At 32.8% G+C, this 19,676-nt stretch overlaps 1 protein-coding gene across 11 annotated transcripts in view; it reads left to right on the forward strand.

The window, feature by feature from the left end:
- The window catches only part of LOC127730732 (voltage-dependent calcium channel type A subunit alpha-1-like), a 213,932-nt gene that overhangs the window by 89,903 nt on the left and 104,353 nt on the right, over window positions 1-19,676 (forward strand). For 9 of the 11 annotated variants that reach the window (XM_052239259.1, XM_052239253.1, XM_052239250.1 and 6 more), the window contains exons 3-6: window positions 7,305-7,328; window positions 8,498-8,548; window positions 13,105-13,305; window positions 18,767-18,872. In XM_052239259.1, the coding sequence (XP_052095219.1) occupies window positions 7,305-7,328; window positions 8,498-8,548; window positions 13,105-13,305; window positions 18,767-18,872 (382 nt within the window). Of the gene's footprint in view, window positions 1-828; window positions 1,343-7,304; window positions 7,329-8,497; window positions 8,549-13,104; window positions 13,306-18,766; window positions 18,873-19,676 lie in introns of those variants that run through there. The other 2 variants (XM_052239261.1, XM_052239257.1) reach the window with 2 other exon arrangements.

The following is a 19,676-nucleotide window of genomic DNA, read 5'->3' on the forward strand; positions in this document are numbered from 1 at the left end:
CATTCCCTATTCAGAGTACATAAAAATGGGGTCTTCCTTCAATTAATTCCCTATTCAGAGTACATAAAAATGGGGTCTTCAATTCCTTCTATTAATTCCCTATTCAGTCTTCCACATTACATGCAAAATCTTACGCAGGTGTAACACAGATTGATGAATGACTGTTGTTTACTTTACGTCCAGCGGCAAATTGTATGTTTAATGAAAATTTTCATCTACAGTCACAAAGCACATGAACATGCGAGTACGATCAATCTTAATTAATAACCCAAAAAACTGAAGAAAGAATTTCTATGAAAATTAACAAAAGATTGGCATCGAAATAATACGGGATATTAGTTTGATGTAGGTATGTGTGCCGATGTGTTCTTAATGGATAGAAATTATTATGTAATTTAATTGATGATGATAGCTTAAATGTTCAGTGGCAAATAGTGCAGTCATTCAGAATGATATATATGACACAATAGTATACAAAGTAGAGCGTGCAGTGACTATGACTTATTTGGGGATTTGACAAATCTATATGTTAATAAATACATTTGAAATAGACTGATATTACAATAAATTATTCTGCTATCATTGAATTAAGGCATGACCGTTTCATCATCAGTCCAAACACAAAATTCCTTCATTGTATGGAATATTTTCCCTCTTTTTTCATATTAAGTATAAATATGTAAATCTATCGAAGAACAGATGGTCCTGACAGACCATGACAATTGGGTAATACCATATTTAATTATTAAATATCTAATTTGTGTACCACGTGACAATATTTATTTGTCCTTTGACTGATTTTGGCGATCGATTGGATTGTAAAAATCGATTAATCGCATCACACAACTGTTTTCCAATAATTAAGCTCCTCATCCGATCATTGTTCGTCACGTGAACTGAAAAGTAAATAATAACAGAATATTTACTAAGAATTATTTTCGTCATTTCATCTTTAGTTTTATTTCCTGGAGATTTTCAGTAATACTGTCTTCTGCTACTAATATATTGAGGATTCATTAATAATACAATATCTACCAGCAGAAAACCAATGTTTTAGCACACTGGTTTGCGATCGATGGTTCCGAACGTATTCGGCACATCAAACACATAAAGGCTATTCAAGCCTAATTGCTTAGTGTCAAATTTCGTGTATTTTTTTTTTATTAAAAAGCAAAAAACCGGAAACTTATGATATCATGAACTTATGTGAACAGTGTTGAATGTGATTTTTTATTGAGGGAATTATGTACTCGGAGGATTAATCAATGGATATCTTCCATGTAAAGGCTTATACTGTGTTTTTCTGGCGACGAGCTATTTGATCCCAAGTTATTTACAAAAGGTAATGATTCATTTACTTATAATATTCATCATGTCAATATGTAAAGTACTTATCTTAATGTGAGTATAATTCTGTAAGGTAACAATGAACTGTAGTTTTGAATTGACAATTATCACATGTCCCCTATTGAGTTTTGAATCGTTTTCGTTTTTGTTTCACTAACGTGTTCAAATATCTATTTATGTCCTTCATTTATCTTACACTCCATTCCCCTCCTATATATTCGCTATCTATAATTATCTACAACGATGTTTCGTGAGTAAGTTGATTTTGTCATTACTATAATCATAATAGTTCAAAATAATATTAAATACAACAACAATATGATATTGATGTTTTCATTATAGTACTTTCAATATTTTCCCTCCTAATGTAATACTTCACATATATATATATATGTATTTGCTAAGGAGATACAATTTTAACTTACAGTATATGCACAGCAGCTTAAAATTTGACTTAGTGAATATGGATTTGAATTTTTTACGTGGTGTATATGCCCAGGATGTAGAAAATTATACTTGGTGTATATATCCAGGAGGTGGTATTTTTAACTTGGTGTATATGCTCAGACTTGACTTGTATAAAAATAAGGAAATAATGAGACAACTATCCACCACAATTCAAATGAGTTGGAGGAAAGCAATTAAAGGCAACTGTACGGCCTTCAACAATGAGAAAAAACACATACCGTATAGTCGCTTATAAAAGGCCCCAACATGAAAAATATAAAACATGAGAAAACTAACGGCCTAATCTATAACAAAAGACTTTACGAAAAACAAATATGACAGACATGAACCAACGACAACCACTGAACTACAGGCTCCTGACTTGGGACAGGTACATAAAGAACATGGCGGGGTTAAACATGTTTGTGAGCAGTCAACCCTCCCTTAAAAAATTTGACTTGGTGTTTATGCTCAGGAGGTAGAAAATTTGACTTGGTGTTTATGCTCAGGAGGTAGAAAATTTGACTTGGTGTATATGCTCAGGAGGTAGAAAATTTGACTTGGTGTATATGGTCAGAAGATAGAAAAACGTGGTGGATATGCTCAGGAAATAGAACATTTTTCTTGGTGTATACGGCCAGGAGGTCGAAATTTGACGTGGTGTATATGCTCAGGAGGTAGAACATTTTTATTGGTGTATACGGCCAGGAGGTCGAAATTAGACGTGGTGTATATGCTCAGGAAGTAGAACATTTTTATTGGTGTATACGCTCAGGAGGTCGAAATTTGACTTGGTGTTTGTGCTCAGGAGGTAGAATATTTTTGTTGGTGTTTATGATCAGGAATTCGAACATTTGACGTGGTGTTTATGCTCAGGAGGTAGAACATTTGACATGGTGTTTATGCTCAGGAGGTAGAATATTTGACGTGGTGTTTATGATCAGGCTCAGGAGGTAGAACATTTGACGTGGTGTTTATGCTCAGGAGGTAGAACATTTCACTTGGTGTTTATTTTCAGGAGGAAGAACATTTGACGTGGTGTTTATGCTCAGGAGGTCGAACATTTTTATTGGTGTATACACTCAGGAGGTCGAAATTTTTCTTGGTGTTTGTGCTCAGGAGGTCGAACATTTTTCTTGGTGTTTATGCTCAGGGGGTCTAACATTTGACGTGGTTTTATGCTCAGGAGGTAGAAAATTTGACGTGGTGTTTATGCTCAGGAGGTAGAACATTTGACGTGGTGTTTATGCTCAAGAGGTAGAACACTTGACGTGGTGTTTATGTTCAGGAGGTAGAAAATTTGACGTGGTGTTTATGCTCAGGAGGTAGAAAATTTGACTTGGTGTTTATGCTCAAGAAGTAAAACATTTGACGTGGTGTTTATGCTCAGGAGGTAGAACATTTGACTTGGTGTATATGTTCAGGTGATAAACATCTGACATGGAAGCCAATAAATGTGATGATCCTCTGATTTATTTCCTTGGTTTATTTTCTCTTGTAATGTCTCTTGTACACCCAAACAGCATTCCTTTTCACATCACTTTTGTTTCCTCGTTCATATTTTACAAGATTAAAATAGAATCATTATTATTGGTATTATAGAAGAATTGTTCCAGTTGTACTGACCTGATAAAACGACAGTACATACATAACTTCCTGTTTTATGTTCGCTCCAATTATCTGTATTTTTAACAAATTACAGATTAATTCATATAAAGAAGATGTTTGCAATTCTTTTAACTAAGGTTTTTATCACGCAGACTACAATCTTAAAATTAATGACCAGATAACTGCAGTCGAATCTTTACTAATCAGTCAGACTATGATTTCTGACATTGCTATATCTATCTGCATACAATTTATCAGACTATGTAGTTTCAAGTATCACCAAATATGCCTTTTTTATCGTCTCAAAATCTTCCAATATTTCATAGCAGGTAGTTTTTAATTGATCTCGACATAAAATAGGTGGGGAAATATGATGCCGTAACTTGGTATCGATATATATTGTATATTTAAACACAATATGCGGGCTGATTTGATTACTCCGATCAATATAAAGACAACAAAGACGAACCTGATCAATGTATTATAATAATTGCTATAATTTTCATATTTTGATATTGAATGTGTGTAATTTCTGTTTAGAGAAACTAATATATCATATATTTTAGTGTCAATGGCATTCAGACTAAAGTGGCCTATTTAAGTGATATGGACTTTACTGACCCTGAATATATCGTATTAGGGCACAATCACACTGTGTAACTAATATAATCAGTTGTTGTTAGTACATCGTTTTAATCATAATACTGTTTCTTGTGGGTATCAGAATCTGCCGTTACAATCCGAACCAGTTTCATTTGATTATCAATAAACAATGTTCCTCATCCTTTTCTATACAAATAGTAAGTTGATACGGCTTCCCATGGACTGTTACCTTGTCAACCAGCATTATAAATCCGACTAAGCGTCGGTCTAGTACAAAACAAGGTCCACTTCACATTAAAAAAAGAGAAATTATACTTTCAAAGATATTCTTGTACTGATATGGACGCTATGTTTGCAACAGTAGGTTAAACCCCAATCCATTCTTATCACAATCTGCTATACGCTTCCTTTACATTGTACTACTCACCATGCAGAGTTAAGCAGTCAGTGCAAACTAGTTACGATTTTTTGTACGAGAAAATTGCTTACATTACATATGTATGTAAAAAGTAAAATAATAAAAATACCGAATTCCACGGAAAATTCAATGGAAAGTCCCTTATCAAATGGCAAAATCAAAAGCTCAAAAACATCAAACGAATGGAAAACAACTGTCATATTCCTGACTTGGTACAGGCATTTTCTTATGTAGAAAATGGTGGATTAAACCTGGTTTTATAGCTAGCTAAACCTCTCAATTGTATGACAGTCGCATAGAATTCCAAGTGATAACACTTCAATGGGAGTGTATTACCCATTGGTTTAAAAAAATCTAGACTTATATTTTGTTAATTTATTTAGTTTTACTTTACTTTATTTGGTGGTAAACAAATTGCATCAAATAGTCGTCTGCTTCTAATGGAGCTTTCCTCTCAGGAAATCAGATCATTTGAAGAAAATTAGTTGTCTGTCTTTAATGGAATATTTGCAGAAAAACATTCCAGTACTAAATAGAAAATGTTTTGTGTATATACTTGGACAGCATATTGAAAAACTGCAAGAATCTAATTTGCTTAGATATAAATTTCCGAAAGTAAGTTTCATTGCATAATGTTTTCCGTTTTGACGAATTTGACATGTTTATAGATCTGGTGATACAATAGTGTCTAGAAAATCATTTATCATTTAATTCTTGTACTGCCGGGAAATCAAAAGCATCTTTTCTAGTTGATTAAAAAAAAACTTGTAGCCTAACTGGGAATCTTTGACCGATCAATCATACGTATTCCATATTATTCAAGATTTCATGTCATCATAATTACAATAAGTAAATCACTTTGTATAAGGAACATTTTCAAAATCAAATGCAGTATAATTCTTCTCAAAGTGTTCATATTTGTCAACAAACTAGTAAGAGGTAACTTTAATCGTTACCAAAAATTTTATGAATGAAATTACATGTATCGTTTTATGTCGTTTCTAAACTCTACCCTTGGATAGATGTATACTTGCATTCTTACTCAAAATATAGCAAAGATCATCTCCTTTTTCCCGACCTTCTTTTTTACCCATTTAAAAAGTTTTCTTGAATCTAATGTACTGCAAAACCGGAAGGCAGTCTTCACAGGTGTTTTGAAAGTATACTCTTCCAGCGGTGCCAATCAGATGTGACCAATATCTACGTTTTATTTTATTTCATTCTTAACTGAAACATTGCTAATGGGGAACAATCTATCACCTGAGATGGGGTTACGAAGACCATAGTTTGCCATTGCTAAACTTTAAAATCGAAAATTGTAAAACTTGTAATAAATCTAATGATTCATTGCCCTTAAAAATTCTGTATACTGGTATTCTTGCAGCTGGGAATACATTCTTCAAAGTATGTTAAATAAGCCCTATATATATTAGATCTTGTTTCTCTAGAAATTGAACCAGATTGACCATGCAAAAAAGACTCTGTGACAAAAGCAATAATTGCAGATTTTCTATTTCCAACTCTAGTATAAAACAACATGCAAACTGCCTCATGTCTGATCCAAAAGTGTTCACTTGATCAGTTCATATGATATGCAAAGAACAAGTGTCCCTGTCTGTCTAAATATTTCACAAATAGACGATAACGCACTCTAAATTCAAAAAAACCTTAATACTTTTGTGGGAAAACACGAATGTCACATAAGTTCTAATCTAATTGGGGACGAACCACGCACAGCAGGAGGTATACTAACCCTGTCGACGAGTCGATGATGTAATATCATTGGGGGTGAACCACGCACAGCAGAAGGTATACTAACACTGTCGATGATGTAATCTCATTGGGGGTGAACCACGCACAGCATGAGGTATACTTTCTCTGTCGATGGTGGAAACTAATTGGGTTAACCATAAACTGTAGGAGATATACTTTCGCGCTTTCAATGTGGAATCTCATTGGGGTAACCACACACGGCAGGAGGTACTTACGAAGTCGATGATGTAATCTTATGGGGTGAATCACGCACAGCATGAGGTATACCTACGCTGTCGTTGATGACATATCATTATGGGAACCATGTAAAGAAAGTACTAACGATGTCGATGTATGTACAGAATGAGGTACCAACGCTGTCGATGCTGGAATCTCACGGGGGGGGAGGGGGGGGGGGGGGGGTCATGTACAGAATGAGGTAATAACACTGTCGATGATGGAATCTCAGGGGGTGATTCGTGTAGAGAATGAGGTACTAACGCTGTCGATGATTGAATTTCATGGGATAATTCATGTTCAGAAGGAGGTACTTACCCTGTCTATGTTGGAATCTCATGGGGTGAATCATGTACAGAAGGAGGTACTTACCCTGTCTATGTTGGAATCTCATGGGGTGAATCATGTACAGAGGGAGGTACTTATCCTGTCTATGTTGGAATCTCATGGGGTGAATCATGTACAGAAGGAGGTACTTATCCTGTCTATGTTGGAATCTCATGGGGTGAATCATGTACAGAAGGAGGTACTTACCCTGTCTATGTTGGAATCTCATGGGGTGAATCATGTACAGAAGGAGGTACTTACCCTGTCTATGTTGGAATCTCATGGGGTGAATCATGTACAGAAGGAGGTACTTATCCTGTCTATGTTGGAATCTCATGGGGTGAATCATGTACAGAAGGAGGTACTTACCCTGTCTATGTTGGAATCTCATGGGGTGAATCATGTACAGAAGGAGGTACTTACCCTGTCTATGTTGGAATCTCATGGGGGTGAATCATGTACAGAATGACGTGTTTTGCGCCGTCGACCTGATTTTACTCCGTTTCTGATGATTCCCTCTATTTCCTTTTGATATCTAATATACAAAGAATGCTCTTTGTTTTAGAGATGAACAGCCGTCAGACGACAGGTAACATTACTAAAACTAACAAGAAGTATTTATGCTCCTTACTAATATCTTATTCTTACTAATAATCATGTCAGAAATAATATTTAGATAGAATAATTTAACAGCTCCTGATTAGATTATACTAAAACCAAAGTGCCTTGAGGTCTAAAAATAAATGTAAAGTTATTTGCTATATGTAGATATAAGAAGATGTCGTATGAGTGCCAATGAGACAACTCTCCATCCAAGTCACAATTTGTAAAAGTAAACCATTGTAGGTAAAAGTACGGCCTTCAACACGGAGCCTTGGCTCACACCGAACAGCAAGCTATAAAGGGCCCCAAAAATGACTCGTGTAAAACCATTCAAACAGGAAAACCAACGGTCTAATCTATATAAAAAACGAGAAACGAGAAACACTTATGAACCACAACAACAAACGACAACCACTGAACATCAGGTTCCTGACTTAGTACAGGTGCAAACAAATGCAGCGGGTTTAAACGTTTTAATAGGCGCCAACCTTCACCCTATCTGAAACAAATTACTACTTAAACAATTTAAAGGCAAAAATCATTTTTGACATTGTCAATCTGTGAACAACCAGTCAAGAAATTGTTTTTCGACTTGTGAATTTAAAAAAAAAACACGACATCTTTTTCTTGGCCGGTCAAGCTAGTAGAATTTAGCGAGAAAGGTATTATTTGAAAAGGATTTTGATTATAAAGAAAAGATTACGAGCAGGATTTAAGCATAGATAGTGTACTTATGTTGTACAAATAAAAGCTGCACTTTTCAAAACTCTGGCCTTTGTTATTTTCATATGTCACTTATAATCCTTAGTACATCATATATATTTACACTTTTTGTGACATGTATCTTGTATGGTAATGGTCATTGTTTTTCTTAACGCTTAGATATTGTTGTTAAACTCATTTAAATTTTATTGCATTTTGAATTTTTTTCCCTTTTGTGTTCACAACTTACATTAATAATTTTCAACAGTTATAATTTTAATTACAGTAATTATAAGTTGTGTATGATTTTATTCTACAGAGTTGAATTTAATTTGTAACAGTTCTTATAAAATATTTTAATAAATGTCACGTTCTTTTGTTGATTATTATTACAAACTTTCTGCAAAAGTTTTGTCCGAAATATTTGTTTCCTTGTTTTTGTTTATGTTTAAGTTTTAGGGTATCGAGTGACGATGTAGAACTTGAAATAGAACACGATCCTAGGTAGATATCTTATTTATGAATTAACAAGAACTATACTCTGTGCAGTATCTTATAATATAGTCTCGAGAATGTTAACGTACTTTCAAATAAAATCTGATTCTATACTTTGAGATTTTTACGCACATGCTATAGAATTAGATCCTATTCATCTAGTATGTTAAATTGGAAACGTGTATCCATTTAATATAACCAGATTCAAAGCATCTATATATACCTTAGTTCAAAGACTAAATTAAGCCTGTTGAAATAAGAGAGAAAGTCCATAGTAGAATTGTCTATCGTATTTAGTCAACTTTTCGTACTCATTGAAATGAATTTTTTGAAAGCATATAGTTTTTTGATATGTCAAATAGTTTCTAGATGACTATTTCTGTTTGCTTTGACCAATATCCTTCCCTGCAGATTATTGTTATTGATCGTAAAATACAAGTCAAATTCAATTTTTAATAAAATTATTGCTAACGTCTTTGAAAATGCTGAAATCGGCAAAAGTGGTCTAAAAAGAAGTCCAGATATTTTGAATGGCAATTTTAAAATATCTATTGACTTCAGAATATTACACAGACAAAGAAATAAAGATCTCATGATATTCATACGTGTGCACAGGGAAAACAGCCGATTTGGATAAACGTGAATGAGGCAGGAACCCGGGGTGTCTATACTTCTAGTAGACAAGGAAGCATTTCAATTTTACGTCATGTTTTCACTCATTCAGAATTGGAAAAAAAAGAATTACGTTTATAGAAAAGTTGTATTCATTTACTGTTCGTCGTTATCATACTAGCAATGTCTACCTGTTATATTTATTTAAAAAATTGTCCAAAAAAAATCTAAATAAACAAAATGAGTGATAAATATACATATATTTGTACACACAAAAGACCGCAGATGGCTAGGAAACATAACTATTGACCAAGTTGTGGTTTGGATTTACGAACATTTGTTTTCCAAATAATCAATTGTCTTCTGGGTCTTGATAAAACACGAGTTACTTTCTGACTCATCGCCATGTCAAAATATTTCGAATGATGGCATATATAAAAAGTTTGATACTGAAATCAGATATTTCATCTTTGAAATCTCGTGCCATCTTCATATTCAACACATTGGTTTTTTTTAAACGTCATGACGGTCCATTGTGTTTTATCTTTTCTCCTGTTTCAAGCATCATACCATTATTTTACAATTTGTAGAATTAAAAACAATAAATGAAACAAGCAGGTACTCGTGTGTGAATTATTATGGTTAAATCAAGTGTTTCCGGTTTGCTATCGACCCAATTACACTTTTCATCTCCGTGATGTAGTCTGTTTAATTGTTCAAAGCCGGGTATAGCTCACTATAAGTTGATAAATCGATCATGTTAAAAGCAATTTCTGAAACTGATGTTAATTTGCTTAGGTGTTTTATTTAGTGGCATGTAAATACAAGAAAAAAATCAAAAGACATAGCTGACAGATTTCTGGGAATAGAGTGTTTCTAGGGTTGGTTTAAGTTTTGCATTATATCATGCACAGGTAAACCAAAACATGTATTTCTTTATTTAAAAAGTTTCTAGTGGGTCAAGCCTTCTAAAGAAAGGTTAAAATGTGGATTTTCTGTTTGTAATATTAGGAGTTTACAACAATAATAGGAGTTATCTATCCGATTATATCATTTCGTCGGGACATATATTGAGTATAAAAAACAATATATAAGCAACATTTATTTCAATTCAAAAAATTTGAAATAAAAATTCACAAAGTTACGTAAATCAATGTTTAATATTGTTTTTGTGGATTAAGAATTGCATCTTAAGGTTTATATTCCTTGTTACAATAAGTTAGTTATTGTTATGCTAAGAAGTATAATATTTTTTGTATGTGATATTAAAAGTATTTGTTGCTAAACTTTTTGTAATCGGTATTCTGTGTTAGACGGTCCCGTTTTCGAAGTGACAAAAGTAAGAAGATACATATGAAGTCAATCGTTAGTCGAAGAAGAACAGACAATACCAAAGGCAAAATAGACAAACAAAAACTAGATTAGGCAACACCGATCTCTCCAAAAAGACGGGAGCTCATTTTAAACGGAATGACACACAATCGGTACAACAAACTGTACGTGATGTACCCATTTTCTCTTTGGCATAAAGAAAACATTTATAATACAATATAAAAATAAGGAGATGTGGTATGATTGCCAATGAGTCAACTATGCACCAAATAATACAAGCAATAATAATATATCCACCAAATAATTATATCCACCAATGATACAAGCATTCAATTACATCAGTTAACAAATAGCTTTTATCCAGGGTATCTTAATCACCTGACTTTTCTTCACACTATATTAATCATGTAAACTTATAAGTTTGTTTCTCGATAGTTTGGGAACGCACTCTGGTGTATAACACCTTCAACAATGAGCAAAGTCCATACTGTATAGTCAACAGTTTCTTTTAAATAAGAGAGACCATTGGCTTGTATTTGCAAAAATGTTTATTTTGATTCATCTGGGAAAACAATAATAATAGAGATTTATTTGATTTAGTTAGTGATATATAAAGTAGAAATCGATACATGTTAAGAAGATAAAGGAATAAATCGTATGAACAAAATACCCATAATTTAGGCTAAAAATCGATGGACGTTAATGCTATGCTTAAAATCTCTGTGTAACTCGTTCAAGTTATTCTTTGAAAATCTGGGTATTTTATTCACGGAGGCTTATAGAAAAAACTCTGATGTTGACAATACTTTTGTAAAATGTGTTAAAAGGGGTGGGGGTAATAAAAAATGAACATATAAAATTAACTGATGTACAATCATACAAAAGTTTCCGATTACTATTTACAGTATCCTGAGATTTATAACAATAGCTGATTTATTTAGAATTTAACTATTTAACATTATGATTAAGACACATGTTTGGGTATTTGTGACTGAAAATTTTCTTTATATTTCTGTTCGAACTTAAACTGTATGATTTAATTTATCCCGATTTAATTGTTTTTGTTCATTAACGGCTAATCATTCTTGAATTTATAATAAATGTCACAATACAATGAATAATAGTGTAGCATCAAAGTTCAATAAATACAACAAACCATTAAAGGCTGTTGTCGGAATTATAAATTGTCAGAAAAAAGGGGGTGGGTGGGGGTAATGTAGAATTCATTATAAATTGTCATAATAAGGGGATTAAAATAGAATTCATTATATGGCATAACAACAAAATTAATTCAATATTAGAAAATAATGTCTAGTTCTTTGCTACTTACTCTTAATAAAATTTCAGATATGGCAACGGTTTTCGTAAGTTTGTTTCACAAAAAGGTCAAATTCCAAAATTTGAATAATAGAGAATCTAAATATTATACTACAGATTTTTAAACAATTGTAAATACATCCACAATGTCAAAAATGATATCCAGTGCTACAAATTGCAATTTCGATACAATTTTGCAAATTTTGTAAATGTTTTATTTATATTCTACATGTAAGGAAATCCATCACCAAAATGAAAAGTTATTTCGGGCAGACGGGAATAAGACAACAATCTTAAAACAAATAACAAAATAGCCGAGGCCTTTTAAAGAGGACAAACAGTTATAAAGATAAACGAGTTAAACAGTTTTTTAAAATCTCAATAATGAATTCTTCCCCTTTATCGTTTCGATCTTTGGCCTAACAAAAGTACACAAAAGATCATACAATACAACCAATACAGGTATAATTCTATTCTTGCGGTATAATACAGAATCTATAACCTCAGTATCATTCTGGCTTCAATGTTATTGCAGTCACTGAACAAACTTTGTTATATCTGAATATCTGACATAACTAATACAAACGTTAAATGATACAAACGTTAACTAATACAAACGTCAACTAATTACAAACTTTAACTGATACAAACTTTAACTGATACAAACTTTAACTGATGCAAATTATGACTGATACAAACTTTAACTGGTACAAACTTTAACTGGTACAAACTTTAACTGATACAAACTTTAACTGATGCAAATTATGACTGATACAAACTTTAACTGGTACAAACTTTAACTGATACAAACATTAACTAATACAAACTTAACTAATACAAACATTAACTAATACAAACATTTACTGATACAAACTTTAACTGATACAAACTTTAACTGATGCAAATTTTGACTGATACATACTTTAAATGATACAAACTTTAACTGATACAAAATTTAACTGATACAAATTTTAACTGATACAAACATAAACTGATACAAACTCTAACTGATACAAACTTTAACTGATACACACTTTAACAGTCGGTCACTCTTAACAAACCAATCTTGTAAGTACATTATGTAGTATCTGTGTTTGGACAAGTTTATGAAATTTTGGTGTTCTTGTCCCCAGATAAGACTTAAGAAGAAGACTATATTCTCAGCCCGCGTCATATCAATAATGTATATGTTGACAGTTGTAGTTAAACATATTAATTTCCAAACACAAGTGATCAAAAAGGATATAAGAATAACCATGTACAAGTAGATATACAAAATCAAATTAATTTTCATTTATTTTCAGAATGGCAACTTTTACTGTCGGAGGAGGAGGCCAGGAGGATGGGGACTTTAACGGACCATATGATGGAAATATTCGCCATGTTGCCAAAAAGGCAGCTAACCTTAGTCTTCCGGGAACATTAGGCTCCAACTCTAGATCTTTATTTATCTTCAGTGAAGAAAACTTTATCAGAAAATACGCCAAGATAATCATTGAATGGGGATATCCTTTTGTCGTGAATTAGTATTGCATATAAACGGGTACACCGTGTTTACATTATGGTGACAAAGTACGTACAGGTATGTTCAGTTTATAGATTATTCCGAAATGAATGCATAGTTAATAGAGTAATCCGAACAAGTATGCATAGTTAATAAAGTAATCCGAACAAGTATGCATAGTTGATAGATTAATCCGAACAAGTATGCATAGTTGATAGAGTAATCCGAACAAGTATGCATAGTTGATAGAGTAATCCGAACAAGTACGCATAGTTGATAGAGTATTCCGAACAAGAATTCATTGTTAATAGAGTAATCCGAACAAGTATGCATAGTTGATAGAGTAATCCGAACAAGTATGCATAGTTGATAGAGTATTCCGAACAAGAATTAATTGTTAATAGAGTAATCCGAACAAGTATGCATAGTTGGTAAGTATTCCGAACAAGTAATCGTAGTTAATAAAGTAATCTGAACAAGTATATGAATAGTTGAATTAACACGAATTTTGGTACAGTTAATTGTTCGTTTATAAATTGATCAATTTTGAAGAAACTTAACTTTTTACCTTCAACGTCCAAAGATCATTTTGTGCAGAAACAGTAATTAATCATATAGTAATAACAAACAAATAGCCTTGGGAATAGACATGAGTGGGTAACAATATTGTATGCGATTAATTGTTTTGGTACATTTCTTGGAAGGCTCTCAGAACAATAATGATTTCGAAAAAAACCTAGCAACCATATATTTTGGGAAACGTTATGACTCAAAGATCGACATGGACCAATTGAATTTAAGAAAAATGTGATTCCAATTTTCGTTAATTAACTTGAAATCTCTCAGTACTATTCGGAATAGCACTTTGAAACTATATAGTATTGTTGGGAAATTTATGAGAAAAAAACATTGACATAGAATAGTTTTATTTCAAATATTTTGGCAAATCTTGGAAGTTTCTCAAAACAATAACTATTGGAAAAACACCTTGAAACCATATATTCAAACGTTATGACCTCAAAAAAGACAAAATGATTGAAATGCAACTGAATCCTTGTATGTCATCTCTATAAATTCTCACCAATACAACAAGAAGAGTTGTTTGGTGTCTCCCTCGTTTATACATATAAATAAAGGGATTATAAGGTCTAGGGGACTTGGTTTGGGAGACATCCTAATAACATCTTGTTATAATCATTACCTGTTAAATTTTTTTTAGTAATAACCATCTAGTCTTGGGAACAAGCATGGGTAGAATAACGGTACTCTTAATAAACATGGCATTAGAAATGTTTAAACTTGTTCAAAAGCTCTTCAATACTGTAATATTGAAATGATTTAATATATCATTGAAGTCTTGCTCGCACACAAACATACAAATAATATATTTATATATCGAGTGTTTTCTACAAATTAGATTTTCTAACATGCAGGTTTCCAGGAATATTGATCTTCTTTGAAACTGCCATATTCAAGTGCTAATATTTTCCCCTTCATCATAAATAATTCAGAAACTTAATTGTTGTGTAGCATATTACATAGGATATGTAATAATATCATTTAGATAATCGACCGTGTATGTATATCTGATCATAGGAATTATAGCTGCATTCCAAGTTAGAATCAATTTGCATGACCTACTTTGGTTTTATAAATACATTTTCCTCAAAAAATCAATCTGATTAAAATAAGATCTTTCATTAATTTTGCCCCGTTTGATCGTGTACGACGTGTACGAGGGACAAGCTAATTTAACGGAGCTAAGTGAAAGATCGGATTTTAATCAGATTATATTTATATCAGTAGTTCTCCTCCTTTTAACAAATCCAAGCATCTTTCTTAAGTAAAACTAATGGTCAATTTCAAAATATAGTGACTCTAAGTACATTAATTGAGACTTTATAGAAAGCTTGTAGAAAATCGAAGTATTATGATTACCTTTAAAAAATTGGGCTCTTCCTAGTCAGATTGGAATTACATAAAATGTCGTTTCTATTTGCAATGGGGTCTAATTATACTGTTCAAAGAATACCCATTTTATTGTCTCGCCTTGACGGAGTCAAAAAGCGAGACATAGGTATGCTGTTTCCGGCGTCGTCAACAATTTATTAGTTTGTGATTAGGTTTAGTTTATGGTGAAACACTAGTGGTAGGTCAATTATATTTGGTATGCAGTTGTATTATCATTGGCACATCTCATTACCGCGGAGATTATTTGGCCCTTCCCCCTCAGTCATGGTCTATTGACTTTTAAACTTTTCTTAGTTTACATGTATTAGTTTGTGATAAGGTCAGTTTATGGGGAACCACTAGTGGTAGGTCAGTGATATTTGGTATGCAGTTGTATAAGCATTGGCATATCTCATTTCCATGGAGATTATTTGGCCAGCCTCCTCAGTCATGGTCTATTGACTTTGAAACTTTTGCCTTGTTTACATGTATTAGTTTGTGATTAGGTCGGTTTATGGGGAATCACTAGTGGTAGGTAAATGATATTTGGTATGCAGTTGTATAAGCATTCGCATATCTCATTTCCATGGAGATTATTTGGCCCCGCCCCCTCAGTCATGGTCTATTGAACTGAACAACAGGACAAATATGCCCTACTATTTCAATTTCATACATATTTTTTATTATTCAAAAGAAACTTTCAAAAAGGGTTCTACAGTGATCTCAAATCCTTAAGCTTTCATTTAGTACCAAATTTACCCAAATATTTTACTTATAGACAAGGTACAGCCATGCGTAGGAACTATTTTGCTTAAAATACATACTACTTTCTTGTATGTTCTTTCTAACCGAGCCCAAATTAGTGGTTCTATATCTTTTCAGATACCATCCATAACTATACATATACGCTAGGACCAAAACGTCAAAAACGATACTAATATTCTAGACGACTTCAAAAAATGGTGGATCCAACACTCCCTTCAAAATACCCCTTCCTGGACTGATAATTACATAGATTTGAAATTTCATTGGAGCATAAACGCGTTGATCGAAGCACATTTTGTATGAAACGTAGAAAACGCTTCATACTAAAACAAAGTGCGCACGATCAACGCTTTTACAACCCTATAAAGCTTTCAATTCTTATAATTACATGTATATGCTACGATTATAAAATAACGAAGTATAGCAAGATTTTCGTTTGTTTTTTCCATACACTGTAGTGATGTTGCAGTAAAAACCACATACGGTGATACGAGATTTCTGTGGTATTTGGTATACAGTTGTATTAGTATTTGCACATCTCATTTCCATTGAGATTTTTTAGCCCTGTACCTTCAGTCATGGTTCATTGACTTTGAATATTTGCGTAACTAACATATTAATAAAGTATTGCTATTTTAATTTCAACATTTGCATTATCAAAATAACAAATAGGCGAGACATATCTCTGTGTTAACAGTTTATCTTTCATTTAAACACCAGAATCGTTTTAAAATTATCAATTGAGGAAATATTTGGATACATTTACAGCATAGTAGTCATATTTAGCTCTTCTACATACAACTACACAATAAACTTGCACAGTAATTGAGTAATCAATATTGCGTTTGGCAGATGAAGATGATAGTAATAAAGTTCTCTAATTTGACTGAAGAAAGGATCCTCAGATATTCATACAACTATCCTAACACATGACCGTGCTGTCTTTCATTTATAGATTTATAGATATTATGAATATATATATACGTATATATATATATATTTTCAATCAGAAATCTTGAAGGATAGAAAAGATCGTTGTCGAAACTAATACAAATTGTCACTAAACTCTACAACATATAAAAATAAAACAAAAACGATCCCCACTAATAGATGGAATAAACAAAAGAGTCCTGAAGTGTAAGCAATTCCTGCTAGTTCATTACAAAATCCTGTGACCAGGTGCATTCGCTGATAGGTGATGAACAAAGGGAGGGCGGAATTCTTTGTGCGACAAAACTGGTTTCGATGGTCATTTATGACAGACATACCAGCATCAAGTCATGTTGGCGTCCGAAAATGACTTCGAATTCCCTATCGAACCTCTGTCAATAAGGTTCATTGCACCATCTATCAAGGAAATAATTAAAGGGAAACATAAGCTTTGGAATATCGTATCAACTAAAAGATATATATTACATGGTGTATGTGCTGCTGAACATTTAAGTCTTCAAAATGCAGTGATGGGCAATATGCCCTAGTTGACCGTGAAGTTTAACTGGCGAAACTAAATATTGAGAAACTCCGTAGAATTATGAATGCATTAGAGGTATCATACATATTTCAAAATATTCACAAGTTTCGGACAAATAGTTTATAATGATAGTAAAAGACATTAAATGTCACATTTCCATAAAGAAAATTCCGAACGACTAAGTATCGGTGGATAGGTCAAAATCATATGACCTTTCCTCATCTGAGCCGGAAATTTTATTACATTTTGACTGTTTCAAGACAGACTGATAGTAGCTTGACGAATATACGTGATTATTCAGAATTTCCCAATATTGATTTCTGAGGAAACCCATATAGTACAGTTAAGTTCAAAGGGGATCAATATGGGTTGCATTTCTCCTGGTATTGTTTTCATTTTGTCAGAATGATGTTTCCAAGAAGAAGGTTCACTTACGACCCAAAAGTTATTAAGAAATATTTTCATGAAACACTAATGTTACATATGAACAGCAATTAGATAGAGAAAGTCAGTTACAATTATGTTTTTCAGCAAAGCCAATATGCATTTTTAAATATTTAAGATATGTCTTTTTTTATGATTAAAAACGGTCAAATTCGAGTAGAAATATATCTATTATTGTCATCTGAGATGAGACTACTATAACATTGTGTTAAAATATTCTTCTTTCGCCTTTTGACTTTTTGATTCGGGCGTCCATTCATGAATCTTTAGTAGACGAAACGCGCATCTGGCGTACAAAGATTACAATCTTGGTATCTGCAGCACAACCACCAAGATTTTAAGATATTGTGCAAGTTATATCCAAAGGTCTACCCTTTGATATGATGTTTTTGTTGTCTATGTTTAAAGGGGGACAATAAAAGATAAAATTTAGGACCACACGATTTTTTTCTTTTATTTGTCGGGTGGGGGTGTAGATTTTAAAACTGTGGTGTTCTGTGATGATGTTTTTGCTCATATATTACATAAATCTAAAATAAATGAACAATATTTTCATCTAATTCACAATTACATTTCTCCTTTGTCTTTTTTATTTGTTTTGTTTTGAAATTTCATTACTTTTAATGATGTGTCTCTCAAATGTTGTTTTTTTTTGTACAAGACCGATTACAGAAAACATATAAGGTACTGAATTAAGTAAGAAAACCACAAAACAGTACAAACACTATGGATTATAATTGAACCACAGATCGATGTTTTCAGCAATAAGCTGACCATTAAATAAGAAATAATTATGAAAAAATTAAAAGATATTCCTTAACTGTATGATTACGCCTTTTGAATACATGGTACTACTAACGATCATAGCTAACTGTATTGTACTAGCCCTTGAAGAACACCTTCCGGAGTTTGACAAGACACCGCTGGCTGTTCAGCTCGTAAGTATAATTTTACTTAAATTGTAACAAAAGACATGCCAAGCAGTTTAAGATTGTCTTCTGACTTGAATTGTTACAAATGACTTGTCCAGCAGTTTAAGATTGTCTCAACTTTTTATTTAAACTTTATTTGGTACAGGCACTTCAAATGAAACGTGGGGTTAAACCGCGTTTTACACGGTCAAACTGTCCACATGCTTCAGTAAAGTGCCGGAACATTAACTAATTACAAGTGCCAAGAATAGAAATTGTTTTCACCAAGCAATTGAAAAGACACATTTTACAAAAATGTTCACTCATCTTACAGATTAATTTCAGTTTCCGTTCATTACGCATCAGTATAATAATACTTTTTGTAAAATAACCATTGAAACAAGATCAACTACTCAAGTAAAATATGCAGCATTATATTTTTTTTTTGAAAAAAACCGCTGAAACGTGCAAATGGGACGAAGTAAATTTCGTGTTTAGTCCTGCCACATTATGTATATGTGCCTGTCCCAAGTCAGGAGCCTGCAATTTAGTGGTTGTCTTTGGTCTCTGTCTATCATATTTGTTTTCGTTTATTGTTTTGTACATAAATCAGATCGTTGGTTTTCTCGTTTGGATTGTTTTACATTTTGCCATTTCGGGACCTTTTATGGCTTGATATACGGTATAGTTTTTGTTCTTTGTCGAAGACAGTCCTGCGATGAATACTGCTTACAACTAAGTCAGTTTGTCTCTGGTGGATAGCTGTCACATTGGCAATCATACTTCTTCTTCTTGATCGCCCTATAGTGATCAGTCTGTCCGTCCGTCCGT

The sequence above is a fragment of the Mytilus californianus genome, unplaced genomic scaffold (genome assembly GCF_021869535.1).
Source record: "Mytilus californianus isolate M0D057914Y unplaced genomic scaffold, xbMytCali1.0.p SCAF_2, whole genome shotgun sequence".
NCBI classification, from domain to species: domain Eukaryota; kingdom Metazoa; phylum Mollusca; class Bivalvia; order Mytilida; family Mytilidae; genus Mytilus; species Mytilus californianus.